Raw genomic sequence first — 16118 nt, 5'->3', positions numbered from 1 at the left:
TGTGCAGATGGCAGCTACAAATGTATTTAACAGGGCTTCAAAAGGGTTATTTCGGTGTAAATGATTGCAACTACAGTACAAATAAAAGTAGAAATAATTAATGTTACATTTAATGACAACTATGTATCAGATTTTCTTAATGTTTTAGTCTCGTCATGGAAAGATAATGTGCATCCATTATTATACCAAAGCAGAATTTGAGGGTAAATAAAATGCATATACTATTATGGTAACTTTGTATTTTTATTTAACTAATGAATCTTGCAACACAAAATATTAGCACCTGATTTTACGTTTACTATTGACAAACATAGATGTGACGACACGTAGACACCATGACACCAGCGACCGTTTTTACGTGAGTTTAGAGTTAAAATTAAAATGTCAATATTTTTCTACTAAACCTTTTATTTTCTACAGATTTTTGAAAATAGTAAATACTTCCGAACATCACAGAACAGTTTGTCAAAATCTGTCATCATGCCTATTTTCGTCGTCACTGTCAAGCAAAAAAACTTACTTTAATTGGTGATGCGAAAGAAAGGTTTTTTATGAGGTTTCACAAATAACTTTATATGCTTGCAGACTAATAAATAAACAAAGTTTTCTCTGCTAGTTAAAACGCACTAAATATACTTACTCAAATGTTTTGACGTACAGGCGCTAATTTGTGTTGTTTACAGTGACCTGAAAAATTCATCTCGGTCAAAAAAAGGAATTAAGTCGTGAACATTTTTGTGCGATTATTTTTTACAACCTTCGACGTGAATTATCTCATCAACAGTGCATCTATGAACTTAATTCAGCTTTTGGTGATGAATCCACTGTATATCGAACAGTGGTATACTGAAATCAATTATGACAAATTTCGTGAAGGTCATCCAAAATCGGTTGTTGCTGAACTAATATTGCAAGATTCTCATGTGACTTATCGTGAGATTGAGGCGTCCTTGGGCATTAGTGAGATTAGCATACATTCAATATTGCATGAGCATTTGGCCACCAAAAAAATGTTTTTCGTGTTGGATCCCACATAATTTGACAAACGCTCAAAAAAGGCTCATGTCGATTGGTTGAAAGAAATGCTCAAGAAATACGATCACAGTGCTTCATGTCTATGACATCGTAACAGGTAATCATGGATCACATATGCGTATGAGCCCAAATGTAAAATAACAGTCGACTATATGGGTCAAGATGATCCAAATCCAACAAAAGTTGTTCATACACGTAGCACTTCTAAGCAAATGGTCGCCCGTTTTTTCCAAAAATCGGACACGTGGTAAATGTACTATTAGTACAATGTTGGATGACGAATTCTGAAACCATTTGTTTGCCAGAAGTTTTTGGAAAAATAACGGATTGGTTCTCAGTTTATCAGTTTACAAGATATTTTTAATACTGTATGTAATTTCCTGACATTCTATGTTCGTATGTGAATTTTTTTTTTTTACTGAAATTGAAAAAGAATTTGTATAGTGCATGTTGTATTTTATTAAGTTTGATTTTATAGTAAAATCAGTGTTTGTGTCTTCACTGTTAAATTTATGATATGAAAAAAAAATAATAATAAGTTATGATAACTATGTTGCAGCTCGCGGTTGTTTGAGGTTATGCTAACCTGTCCAGCAATGGGGTATGAAAATTAATTAAATTAAAAACGTTTAGTTTTCACAATGGAACTTGAGAAAACAAACTTACGTGTTTCTAAAGGGCAAAGGAAGCCTCCATATAAATAAGTCCCCATTTAAATCTATCACTTTCTATCACTAGTTCTGTCACTTTTAGTATGGTGAAATTTGGTATACCTTTCTTTTTTAAAGATCGATAACATTTTAAGGTGACGAAACTGTACTAAGGTAACTTGATTTAAATTGAATTAGTTTCATTTAGTAAAGCTACCTTTGAAGTATGGCCGATTATACTTGTTATGGAGAGTAACTCAGATATAATATAAAAACACTATTACTATAAAATAAAGTGTATAAAATATAAAATGATTTGTAAGGGTTCAATATTATTTGTCTTGAATTAAATGATGTGCCACTCTCCATGGACATTGATATAAGCTATAGACTTGAGTTACACTGAACGTCGATCTGTCTTCTATCTCTGTCTATTGCACTTACTTATAGGCAAATGCTTTTTTAGCGGACGTAAACAGACATACATAGTATTTGATTTAAACGTCATTAGAAAACGGAGCACTAATTCTATGGCTATAATAAATTTATAAATTAAAAAAATACAACCTGGAAATTTTAAAACGTAGTAATAATGAAAATGGATCAAAGTGCCGGTTGTAGCAAATGGTCTGTTAGTTATAAACGCCCTTATCTATGTGATGGCATCATTTTATAGAAAACACAGTTTTCTTGATAAAACCTCTAAAAATAATAGAGGTTATGTTTTATTATCTTTTCCAACATTTTTCTATATCTTGTACCTTCTAAACTGATACGCCTATGGATTTTCGTTCCCCCGCACTTCATCCTCCTTACTATTTCAAGAGGTAGCGATGAGTTTAATTCTCCATACTTTCGACTACGAGGTATAGTTGTAATTGTCAGTGTTGCGAGAAACGACTACTCGCAACACCTAGTGCAACAGCTAGGATCGTTTGTCAGTTTAACCCACCAGGCACAGACCGGTTTCGGACTTATTAGTTTTCATCAATGTGTCATAGGTGAGACAACCGACGAACGATCCAGCTGTTTTGCGTCGTATCATCACGACAAGGAAATACATTGTACGCGGGAGCGCAAATGGCTCCATCTGTCGTGCTGACTCCCAACTGTGCCATTCAAATGGCTACAGTAGGAGTATAATTCAATGCTGGTAGGGGCATATAGCCCTAGGAGTAGTTGTTTCTCGCAACACTGACAATTAAAACATTGTCTTCGCCCTCTGTGGGTGGCAGTTGTGCAACAAGTACCTGTGGGTAGCAGATCACTTCCTACCGTAGCCATTGGAATGGCACAGTTGGGAGTCAGCACGACAGATGGAGCCATTTGTGCTCCCGCGTACGAGGTATAGTTTCCAGTATATTAAGGAAAAAAGCTGGTTGACTTTGTCAATTGCATTTTTCTTAAATAAACTGCATTTTGAGTGGTTTCAACAAGAATATTTTTATATAAAATGAAGCTTTAACATCATGTCAAAAAACAAAAAATGATAGGTCCATAGGTAAAAATTATTCCAAAACTAGTAGAAATAGCTCATGTCAACAAGTATAGACTTAGACAAGTATATTCAATTTAAATATTTAATTCTGTTTGATATTGACAGCCAAACAAAATGAGTTCTTTTCCTTTACTGAAATAACTACAATATTTATAGAAAAAATTTTGTTGGCAAAACATTGCAAAATAAGGCTTTAGGCATGCGATCTGTAAAGTCGATTGACAATTTTCTGATCGCATGCCTCAACACTGTTTTAGTACCTTTTATGGTCCAAAAAAAACATATTTTTTTCGTGTCTCTTGTGAAAATATGTTAGGTTATCATGTTTAAAAGCCCCCCTCAAAAAATCTGCTCAAAAAGAGTTTTTTTAGAGGTCGCTCAAGATTTTTTAAAATTTCCAAAATCGTCAAAAATAGATTTTTTTTTAAATTTTTTTCTCGTTATTTTATTATTTTTTAGGTTGAAAAAAAATCTCGATTCTGAAAATTTCAAATCGATATTTTAATTTTTAAAGGTCACTCATAATTATTTTAACTTTAAAAGTAGTGTACCTAAAATGTTTTCGAGCGACCTCTAAAAATAAATATCAACAAACAAATTTTTTTTATTGAATTTGACGAACAAAAGAATAGAAATAAATCATGAGACATTTAAAAAATTTCTCAAAACAAAATTTACTACCGCACTGTGAGTAACAAATATTTGTAATTTTTTAATTTTTTAAAATTTAAGTGGTACACTACTTTGAAAGTTAAAATAATTATTTTCAAAATCGAGATTTTTTTCAACCTAGAAAATGATAAAATAACGAAAAAAATTTTTTAAAAAATTAAATTTTTTTACGAATTTGGAAATTTTTAAAAATCTTGAGCGACCTCTGAGAACATTTTTTTTGAGCTGGTTTTTTGAGTGGGCTCTTAAAACATGATAAACTAACATATTTTCACAAGACACAAAAAATAAATATTCGTTTTTTTTTGGGCCACCCTAATGACTATATCTGACTTTTTTTTTTTTGTTTTCAGGTGTAACTTTAACTTTGTCACTTCTAGTTGACGGTGCAAACTTTAACAACGGAGGGCACAAGATTGGCTTAGCCCTCGATATGGAGGCTTAACTTAAATATCTCCCGATTCCCACTGTATTAGCGCCACCATATATTTAAGCCTGTTGTATCGTAGAAATATTATTTTAAAGGACTTTTAGTATTAAAATCTACTTATTGTTCTGTCATACTAAATCAGAAATTTTGGTTTTTACAAACTGTATATAATAAATGTAGCTCACTCCCAAGAAATAATTTTAATTTCCTTAAATTTGGGAGAAGACTGTTTTGGCAAATTCATTATATGTTTGCAAAACTAAATAAAAAAGAGAGATCACTACATTCAAACACTGATTTAAGTAAACATGATATCCACTCTTTTAAAATTTAAACCAACAGACGACTTTAAATATATGATTTACAATTTATTTATTAGTTTTATTAATATAAATATTACAGAACATGAAATACCATACAGCAAATTTTAACACGAATCTTTTGTGTTTTCTATTTACGACACCATTTGTTCTTCCATGACCTTTAAAATCCATTCGGGATGATTTTTGGAGATACTCTCGATAATGGAGTTCACTTGATAACATAGGGACTGAATTTGTTTGTCCCATTGAGGTAAAGTTTCTCTTGCTGAAATGGAAAAAACATACTGACATTTTGCATAATTTTAGTGTTCAAGAACTTTCATTAAGTTCGTTTAATTACTTTTTGTGCATATCCTCGAGTTCATTTAAATTGTCACTCGATTCCATTTTTGTAAAAAGAATATTCTACGGTATGAATCAGTGATGTTTTGGTGGTCCAAGCTGAAATACTTGGGGTAGGTATATATATTGTGGGTGTAATTTAATTCTGAATGAGGCTATAATCCGCAGAGTAGTTGTTTCCCACAATATCGTTAGTTAAAAATATTTATTATAGCTGTTTTACATTGACAATTTATTGATCAATTATTTCATGAAGTCGCTTCATCAAGAAATTGGACAAGTGTAATGCACCAAATCTGCTGTCAAATAACTTCATGAATTTATTCATCAAGTTCTTGACGAATTAGAGCATGTTCTAATTTTCGTCAATTTCTTCGTGAAGTTCGGAAGTACCAACCCAACAGATTTCCAGCCTCAGATCAGTAATGAGATGTTATTGGAATATGTAAATAATTGTGTAGTGTCGTGCTAGATTTGCATTGTTTTTACTGATTTGTTACTTACAAAAACTAATATTTATATAATATGTGTTAGAACGGTACCGCTATTGTATCACTACAATTATCAGTGGAAAGGTGACATTTTTGAAATTTATTTGCTTTTTTGATTCGTTGGTAGAACTGATTCATGCGTCAAAAATCTTGACAAAGTCTGTAGCAGTGTAAAACCACACTGTTTACCAATAAATTCGTGAATTAATTCATGAAGAACTTTGTCAATTTATTCATCAATAAATTGTCAATGTAAAACAGCTATTTAGTCCAACCAAATTACACTTGGAGAAAAAAAAAAATTGTTACCTGGACTTTTATAAGTGGAAATGGTAAAAGGGCTTATAATAAACCTAAAAAAAATAAATGCGTGAGCAGGCGCGGCGGAGGATTGATTTGGGGGGGTTGAAAAGTTATGAAAAGTTGTATAATTGGGATTTCTGGCGAAAGTTGACGTCAAACAAAAAAGTATCTAATACAAAAGTTGTAAAAAAATCTGTAATAACAGTTAAAAAACACTAAAAAATGCAAAAAAAATAAAAAATGACTTGCAACAATGAATTTTTCAGTTGTTGATAATTTGTTTAAATTAAAAAACATTCAAAAACTGATTACACCATTCAATTCTACGGAAAAAAATAAAAAAAACTGTCATTGTTTGACCCAAAACTTTATTTACAGTATTGCTATCAAGTCGAATTACAAATACTCAAATGATAAATTATCTCTAGACCATTTGAGATTTCAGCAATACAAAGTATTAACTGCAAAGTTTACTGTTGACGCGAAATCGGAAAACCCGAAATTTTGCAAAATCGTTTTATGTTTTTCTGGATTTATTTGAAAACGAATTTTAAATAAGTTGCATATTATTTACATTGCCACTTTTTTCGCTCTATCCAATGGCATCAACATTTTTACAATCCAACGTTTCGTCTTCGAGGGTCCATCATCAGAATTTTTTAAATATATCGCTGCTATTTTTATGACAAAATCTAGTCATTTTTAATTCTGTGTTAGATGATATTACTATTGTAATCGCTTAAAAATGTTTTTAGCCATCATTAAAAATTTTTCCTGGGTACGGCTCCGAACGCTTTCAAAATACCTGTATCTATTGGAGGAGAGGGAGAGAGGAGAGAATAAAAGTCAATACAGCACAAAATATCCAACAACTTTTTTAATCCATAATTTAAAAAATTGTACAATAAAAAATATGAAATATTTTATTATTTCTAATTAGTATTGCTAATAGTAGGTACCTAGTAAAAAATTGTGGATATTTTTAAAAAATTTAAATTATAGCTAAAACAAGTTAAAAACTTTTTACAATAGTAATATCCTCTAATTCAGAATTAAAAATGACTAGATTTTGTCATAAAAATAGCAGCAACGTATTTAAAAAAATTAATCCGATGATGGCCCCTCGAAGACAAAACTTTGGATTGCAAAAATGTTGACGCCATTGTATAGAGCGAAAAAAGTGGCATTGTAAATATGTAATTTATTTTAAAATTCGTTTTCAAATAAAGCCAGAAAAAATTGAACAATTTTGCAAAATTTCGGGTTTTTTTCGGATATCTCCGGAACTACCAGGAATTTTAAAACTTTCTAAACAGCATATTGTTAGGTATAAAAAAACACAACCTTTTTCTAATCTGAGCCACCCCGTATCTCTTACCGTTTACTGGATCCTAATGCCTATCCCATCCTTATCTTGGACATACTGTATATCTATGAATTCATCAAAATTTAAAAAAAAAAAAATAAGTACACTAATTGATCCTGAGGAAAACAAATATTTATTTTATTTATTCACTATTCGACTTATGTTTATAGCAATACTGTACAAAAATAGTTTTGGGTCAAACAATAAGACAGTTTTTTTTTGTATTTTTTCCGTACAATTGAATGGTGTAATCAGTTTTTGATTTTTTTAAAGTTTAAACAAATTATCAACAATTACTGAAAAATTCATTGCTGCAAGTCATTTTTTACTTTTTTGCATTTTTGAGCATGTTTTTGAACTGTGATTTCAAATTTTTTTATTTCACCAAAAAGTATATGTCAAAACGAAAAAAATGATTACCGGCAGAACTCTGTACGATGATTTTTTAAAGTAGAATTTTTCTTTGAAAAAAAAAAGTGTTTCACGCCGATAAAAATGAATATCTCAGAAACTTCTTGATTTTTTAATCTAAAAAAAATTGAGGTTATTTAAGACCGAGAAAGGTATACTTTCACCAAGTTTCGTCAAAAAATAATTATTTTTGCGGAAATGAGAAATAAAAACGAAAAATCGGAAAAAAACCTGTTTTTCGCATTTTTCTCGGAAATTTTGAGGTTATGTTAAAAAGTGACCTCTACAAAAGTTGTAGTTTTGCATGATCTACAACTTTTGTATTAGATACTTTTTTGTTTGACGTCAACTTTCGCCAGAAATCCCAACGATACAATTTTTCATAACTTTTCCACCCCCAAATCAACCCTCCGCCGCCCCTGCTTACGCATTTATTTTTTTTCGTTTATTATAAGCCTCTACCATTTCCACTTATAAAAATCCAGGTAACAATTTTCTTTTTTTTCCGTCTAAATGAGTTATTTTGATCGGTCTAATTAGAGAAAAAAACGTAACGTATAATAAACATAAATAACAAATAATATAATGGTTATTCAAATGTGCTGCCATCAACCATTACACATCGCTCAGCGCGCATTAGAGTTAAATTAGGACTTCTAGGGAGGCCAAGAAATTGGGCCATGTCACCCAATCCACCGCCCAGAAAATTGACCATCTACCCATTCTCGAATGATTCGCGTTGAATGCGCTGGGTGTCCGTTTTGTTGAAAGTAAAGAAAAAAAACAAAGGTGGCTTATCAAATTGAAAATTGACAATCTGTCATAACTTTTAGTTCTCAGTAACTTTTTTAAGTAAATATTTTTGATATTTTTAAAAACAAAGGTACTTTACTCTTGACAATTTTTGAAAAATCATCGTAAAAACGTCCTGTGCATTCATTAATTGGACTAATTTTTTCAACTTCTTAGTTTAAGGCCAAGCAGAGATGAAGCCCAGAAGCTCATATTTCAATTCGAATAATTTTTGTCATTTACACCCCACGTGCACAATCTGTGGACACACTAGATAATAATGATACAATGGATAAGATAAGAATATTTATTGAATATGAGTTTGGAATTTGAGTCTAAACAATGAAAATTTGGAAATGAATTCACTGACTAGGAGCCTTTATTATTGGAACGCTTGGGTTCGCACTTTTCACACTTTCTTGACTGCTTGGAGTCTTCACTACAGAACTTTCTCTCTATATTTAAGTTAGTAAGGAACTAACTGAGAAACTTGAACTGCTCCGAGTACAATATTTTAATTTTATTTTGTTAAGTCGAATTGGAACTGCTTTTGGATCAGAATTCGTCGATATTTATACGTTTTTAGTGCCATAAGACCCCACGCTACCAAGGTGAGGACCCCATACTACCAATAAAATACCAAGGTAGTAAAATAAGTTTACAAAGGCTGAAACTGTACATTTAGGTTATACAGGGTGTCGCTGAAAAAGATGGACAATGCTTGACCACAGGTTCCTTGGATGAAGATGAGACTATTTAGCCTAACTTACTCATATACAAAAGTGCACACCTACTGAAATATAGCCTTCCAAATATAGAGCAGATAACCTAGTTTTTTTTCAAAGAATTTGAAAACTGTTTCTCTTAGAAACCTTTATTATATAATAAAAAATAAGGGCAATGTAAATAAAGAATACATATATAGAGGGTGTTCTCTTTCTAGTGCCTGTGCGCCACCAGCTATCCCGTACCTTTTTTTATGTGTACACCAGCGACACCAAAATTTATATTTTTAAAAATAAGCACTGTTTTAGATTTTTTCCTTTTACTAAATTTTGGTATCATCTATGGATTTCGAGTAAAATTGGCATTTTTTATACATTAACACGTTGACTGCGAGATAATCTCAATGTACTTTGTCCGTGACTGCGATACATATCTTCGGGGATATGTAACAAAACTTCTTCTGTGTGCGGTACATATCCCTGGGGATATGTAATTTTTTTACATTTGACCCCATAAAATTAAAAATAACACAATTATCGCTATAAACTTGCATGTATCTGTAACTATATATCCTACGATACCAACGTTTTCATTCGCAAAGAGTTTTGAAAAGAAAATAATAGAAAAATCATTATTTCTAAAAACTACAGAGTCTGCAACTTTCACAAGATACACTAAAAATGTGATTATTGAGATTCGCATATTTTTTATAATGAGTACATACCCCCCGAGGTATGTACCGCAGTCAACGTGTTAAATATAGGCAAAAATTTAGATTACTAAAAAATAACAGGACCACAAAAAAATGAGCGAAGGGTTCCTTGAACCAGACCAAGTGGATCATATGTTTTTTGGGTAGCTGAAACCGAATCCGAAACCTGTTTTGCCCCATCATGTCAGCGTTTTTTCTAACCTCAAAAAACAGCTTGAGACTATGAAACCCAACAATATCAACCCTTAAACCATATAACCCTATACTTTCATAACTCAATAACCTTGAGCTCGATAACCTATAACTCTAAGACCCATAACCTGAAAATTTATAACCTCAAAACTCATAAATCTCAAATTCCAATAAACTGCAAACACAAAATGAGCAAAAATAAAAACAAAAAACTTACAAGCTAAACTCGAACCTCAATCTCGGAGAGTTTTAACTTCATAATTTTACACCTCCATCACTTCATTATTATACAGTTTCAGCTTTTGTAAACTCATTTTTCTACCTTATAGGCTATTAACTATGTCGAAAAAAAGAGGTTACAAAGGAACTACAACGTAACGGAAATTTTATTCTTTGATATGTTCAATTGACCCTAAGAAATGATAAAACCGCGGAGTGCTACCTTTTAAAGGGGTGCATTTTTGAGAAGGAAGTAAAAAGGTGGTATTTTCAGTTTTTTTAGTTTTACTCGAAAACTATGCATTTTTTCACTATAGTTGTCAACAGAAAAGTACCTACAACTAATAGAAACCAAGATACATGGGATCAAAGTTGGCTACTTTTTGGATTTTTGTCCAATTTTTGCCCTTTTTTGACGATTTTCGTCATAACTTTTTTCTGAGTTAATTTAGGTATATGTAATGCCATATTCAAATGAAAGCTGGTTTCATGACCTTTAAAATGGTGCCTGTTTTGTACAATTAAAATCAACCGAGATATGTCAATTTAACCAATATAGTTTTTCTTATTTTTATAAAATTTTTATTACTTTTGGTATTATTTTGTCTAATAAGTTTATTTTTGTGAATGTAAATGTTAAAATAAGTTTCTAGGTGATTGAATATTATTATTTATTATTATAAAGATAGCACTCCGCGGTTTTATCATTTTTTAGGGTCAATTGAACATATCAAACAATAAAATTTTTGTTACGTTGTAGTTCCTATCTAAAGTACATAGTCAATAGCCTATTACTACTCGCGGCACATTTGACTGACTTTTTTGGCTTCTAGCTGTCTAGGTCTTTTGTGTTGCAACCTGAACGCTACAATCCCCCATGATCAAATTTTAAATAGTCACTTTGAAATTAAAATTATCTATAAAAACTCAGACCTTGGGATGAATAACAAACAAAATATTAAACATAGAGAGATATAACAGAGTACAAGAGTACTTGATTAAGTTTTTCTAGTTCTTGTAACACCAAAACAGCATTTTTATTCATCTGGTAAAATAAACCATGACTTTTTTCAAAATTGGAAAGGCTTGTGTGTTTACATGACTGAAAATCTGTGTAAATTAAAAAATTTATTTTAAAGTAAAATTTTAGGGGTTTCCTGAATATTTCTAATTTAGCCGTTAATTTTTTAAAAAACCATAAATTACCCTTTTTTTCCGAAAAGTTGCGGCAGCATGTTATAGGAAATTTATTCCAGTTTGCAAAACTGCCCTTCAATTCTCTGTACGACCATTTGTCGCAGAGATATCGATGATTGAAGATAAAAGTATCCTTTTCCATTAAGTCTGATAATTCGATGAAAAATGGTTGCATTAAAATTAAAAAAAAAAAAGGAAATTGAAGCTATTTAAAAAAATAAACAAGCTATTTAGTCCATGCAATGGCTTAGCTGTAAAAAATTTTTCCAAGTTCGTGGAAAAAAAAAGCAAAATTTTTTTGTCGCGTTACTTCTTAGAACTGCATGATAACCATAGCTCCTAAAAAATTTCGACTGAAAGATCTAAAAACTAGAATCTTAGAGCTTCAAAATGTTTTTTTTTTAATTCCCGATATAACCATTTTTCACTTAAATACAGTCTGTCAAAAATCAAAGAAAAATTTCGGAAATCCTTTTGACCCTTTAATTTTTTGCATTAGTTTATTTGTAAGGCAGAAGCATGTTTGTACCAAATGTTGTATGTTTAACAGCATAATTTGATAATTGCTTTGGTAATTTTTTACAATACAGATGTACAGAGCCTTCATAAATGATTACACGCCACATAACCGCCGAGCTTAGGCAACCAACATTTCATGGCTGGTACTGTCAACTAAAAATTCTTAAATTCTAACATCACCAATATAAATGATTAGTTTACAATAAACAATGACAAACTGTTATGCCTATGCTTGAGATAATGTGATTGCTGATTGGTTGAATAGAATCTCGTGAAAAATTACGCCAATCACTAGCCGGTGAAACAAAATGTGTTTTAACGTAATCTTGATCTTATTCAATTTTACTGAAATTTTATTGCCTATGTGAAGGAAACAAAATTACTGTTCTAAACAAAATTACTGGTCATGTGGCTTGTAATCACTTATGAAGACTCTGTAGAAAAGATGTGCCATTTTTTAATTTCAAGTTTTACACCATTGGAGCAATAGTAATGTTAGCCTACAAAACGATTGGGTTGCACTACTTTTACAGTGACAAAAAATACATATTATATGAGGAAAACTTTTGTTATTGGATTTTAATAAACATCGATATGAATAGTACTGCTATACTTTAAATAGACTTTGAACATCTGTTAATTATTTTAAATTCCCCAACAGACCTAAAAGATAAATGACATTTTTAAGAGTTTCTAACAATGCAGTTTCCCATATGATCCATTCTATTTGCATCACTATAAAAATCATGTGATCTTTATGTTATTTTCCGCGCGATGGTGCTTTTTTACTTCAAATTACTGTATCTTTTTATGTAGACATTCAGAAAGACCAAAACTAGGATTTATATTACGATTGTGCCAGAGGTGTAAAAGTTGGGTGACAAAGTGACACTTCTTTAACTCTGTATAATAAAAATTTACTATAATTTTAAATTAGGTAGATGCTTTGTGTAAACCACATTTTGTTTAAATTGAAATGCCAAAATAAAAAAGAAAAAATTACTACAGGCTATAGAAAAAATTATTTATATATGTAGTTCATTGGCTATTTTCAAAACAAGTTTTAACTGCAATCCTAAATAACGTTTTCTAAATTTATTTTTTATATCGTTGAATTTTGACATATTTAAAAGAACTTACTATGTCATTAACAGGGTATTAAGTATCTCTGTTCATTCACAGTTTTTAGAGCAGAACCTGATCTTAAAATGATATAACAATTTTTACCGGCCCTATATACGTCTGAAATACAACTTATTAAGTTAGAAATATAATACTCACTCTCAAAGTGAACAATGGAATCAATTTGATCGATATAACCATTCATTCTTCCTTCAGTAATCATTTGACTGGCAATCTTCTCTGCCTTAGATGGATTGATTTCTAACAAAGCTCCTAGCTCTTCAAAGCTTATGTTGTTGTATAGTTTACTAGCAGATAACAAGTTATGTTCAATAACAGCTCTGTCCAAAATAGTAGAACCATCAATGGTTGATGCCTTTTGATGTGGTTGGAGAAGTGCCTCAAAGTCTCGTAATTCAGATCTAAAATCAGTTATATCAAAAAAAAACTAATTTGCTACTAAAAATGAGTTGAAAAAAGAGGTTGTTTCCCAGATCATTTTAGATTAAAAAACCTTATAACCAAGCCAGTTTGAAACAGTGGCGGTTCTTGACTTCCTTACCAGGGAGGGCAGAAATATTTAGGTACAATGTATTGAAAAAAAAAAAAAATCAAATATAATTGAAAGGGTCAGTACAAAAAGTGGTTAAGTCAGATGTTTGAGTTTCTGTTATAGATGTTAAAATTTAAAATTTTGAAAAGGTGCCCACATCTACATTTTTAATGATCATACTTTTTAATTTTTTAAATAAAAACTATAGCTTTAGGCAATATAATAACATAACGTGTAATCAAAAATTTATTCGATTACAAGAATTTTTTTTTAAATTTAGACTGTGGATAAAATAGGTTCAAAATATGAAAATGAGGAACTTGCTATGAAAATGAAAAACTTCTTCCACTGAAATGACGATCTACTAAGATCTTGACATAAGGGATTTCTCGCAGTAAAATGCTTCTTGCCATAAATCTGACGTCGCCAACGTATAGTGCAGGTAAATTCATATAGATGGCATCTCTGAAATCAATCTCACAAAAATATGGATTTAGATACTTTTTGCACTGACCCATTCAATTGGGTAGTTTTATTTTACGGAGGTTTATCTGATTTGGAATTCACAAACAAATATTCATAAAAAAATTAATATAGGCTTATTAATATGAAGAAAATCCTCAAAATAAATTATGACTAGTTTAGATATCTTAGATACCTAAGAGGCGAGATATTAATAAAATAATTTTTCAAGATTTAGTACAGTCTTATGAGAATGCAGATTTTTTTGGCCTTTCTATTTAGAATGCGAATGCGAACAGTTTCCACAGCAACTTATATAATTAGAAAACCGACATCTAAGGAACCATATAACAGTTCATAGAAATCGATTAGGTACATGTAAGATACATAATTTATAATAATTCTCCTTCAAACTGCTGTAGTTGACTAACTTAACCTCCATATGCGTGATAGCGGCAACGCCGCAGTCTCGACATAGCGTATTATTTGAAATTCGCAGGTGTCCAAACAAACTGAATGATTGAATGCGAGTGAGCGAACGCCGAGCCAAGTGCGCCAGCCAAGTGCAACGTTGCCAAATCTAAAGGCTTACTACTTTAGTCACTAGCGAATCTACAGAAACTCTCGTTAGACTTTAGACGTACCTCCATACCCGATAAACCTCCTTAAGTACTATTAAAATATAGTGAAAATGTGCTCAATATAAATTTTTTATAGTGAGATTCTATTCTTGTGCTTTTGTCCGAAATAAACTTCAATTATTTTTTCATTAAAGTTTGGTATTTCTCGTTCCATTGATTTTTCAATAGATAGCGTTACAAGTGCTGTTTTACAATTGAATTCAATGTTTTACAATATTTTAAAAAACACAAGAAAGAATAAGTAGTTAACAAAATTTTACACATGTAAACAAATTATGTTTAAGAAAGTGAATAACTGTTATTCGGTTAGGAGCGAACTAAATAGAGCCCAAACTGCATAGTAATGCGGGACAGTAAATAGAATCCAGATTTTGATACTTTTTTAAAATTGCAACTAAATATATAAAATTTTATAGGTAACAGTTAATATGCAATAGAATATTAATTATAGAAACGTCTAATACAAAGTGACAAAGAAAAATTTGAAGGAACTATTTAATAGTTAACGAACACAATTACCTGCGGATAATTCGTTCCAAATACATTTTCTCCAGTATGGCTACAGCAGGTAATTGCTGACAACGTTCATCCTTAAATAATGTAGCTAACATTCTAGACCTCTGCTGTCCGGCTGAAGCTAAAACTGTACAAACTAAGGCATTTCTGAGTGCCGTCATTCTTTCATCCTCATGAACAATACTTCTGTAAGATAACTCATTATAACGTTGAGCAGCTTCTATAAACTTTCTACGATAATCCAAGACCCTTGCGTAACAGACTTTGTAATAAATTTGGAGTTGTTCATTGCGGGACTCTGCTTGTAACAAAGAAGCTCTATTAATGAAGGCCTCCGCTTGTACAGGGTCATCGTCCTCTAAATATAAACGTGCAATTTTCAAATAAGTTTCTAGTTTATAATCTACAGTATATTGTTTTTGACCAGTTTCTAATGGTATTCCAACCAAAACAGCTGCAGCTTCTCTCCACATTTGATTACGTTCATATATATCAGCTAAATGTTGTCTAATACTGGCAACTTGTTCTTCAAATGATATTACTCGAGGCTGTACTTTTTCAAGCATATAGTGAGATACAGCTTTTGATACATCATCAGGCAATTTCATTAGATGAGAACTTATTTCTGTTAAAATTTGGCGCGATATAACTAAACTTACATTTTCATTAACAACTGCAAATAGGATAATATTAGTACACGGTAAAAACAGTAAAAACAAAACATTTACTTGCTTCTATAAAAATTTGCAGGCATTCGATTAGTTCCGAATCATTTTCTTTTAGTATAGCTTCCAATGTAGAACGATATCTACAAAAAACAAGAAAATCATCCAAGTATGAAATTAATGACCAAAGATATTTACTTTTCTGCTTGATCTTTATGAGAACCTCCAGATGCGATAATATTTTGAAGTTGAATGCGTATATTGGTGGCTTTATTAGACAT

At 31.1% G+C, this 16118-nt stretch overlaps 2 protein-coding genes across 2 annotated transcripts in view; one reads left to right on the top strand and one right to left on the bottom strand.

The window, feature by feature from the left end:
• LOC108915984 (voltage-dependent anion-selective channel) overlaps positions 1-4656 on the top strand; it is a 23761-nt gene extending 19105 nt beyond the window's left edge. The window contains exon 5 of the mRNA XM_018722155.1: positions 4209-4656. Coding sequence (XP_018577671.1) covers positions 4209-4300 — 92 coding nt within the window. The 3' untranslated portion in view covers positions 4301-4656. The remainder of the gene's footprint in view (positions 1-4208) is intronic.
• LOC108915983 (COP9 signalosome complex subunit 4) lies at positions 4641-16118 on the bottom strand. The gene is made up of 5 exons (XM_018722154.1): positions 16036-16118; positions 15901-15980; positions 15176-15845; positions 13160-13422; positions 4641-4873 (listed from the first exon to the last, which is right to left on the bottom strand). Exons 1-5 carry the CDS (start codon positions 16116-16118, stop codon positions 4740-4742), a joined length of 1230 nt encoding a protein of 409 aa, XP_018577670.1. The 3' UTR covers positions 4641-4739.

Source organism: Anoplophora glabripennis, unplaced genomic scaffold (assembly GCF_000390285.2).
Source record: "Anoplophora glabripennis isolate ALB-LARVAE unplaced genomic scaffold, Agla_2.0 scaffold1393, whole genome shotgun sequence".
NCBI lineage: Eukaryota > Metazoa > Arthropoda > Insecta > Coleoptera > Cerambycidae > Anoplophora > Anoplophora glabripennis.
Note: the sequence above shows the minus strand (reverse complement) of the source record. Positions and strands in the feature narration are given on the sequence as shown.

Coding starts and splice junctions, on each gene's coding strand:
- LOC108915983 (XM_018722154.1), bottom strand. CDS start 16,118: ATGTCTAATAAAGCCACCAATATACGCATTCAACTTCAAAATATTATC. Junction 15,981..16,035: donor CATAAAGATCAAGCAGAAAA/GTAAATATCTTT, acceptor TGTTTTTTGTAG/ATATCGTTCTACATTGGAAG. Junction 15,846..15,900: donor GCAAATTTTTATAGAAGCAA/GTAAATGTTTTG, acceptor TCCTATTTGCAG/TTGTTAATGAAAATGTAAGT.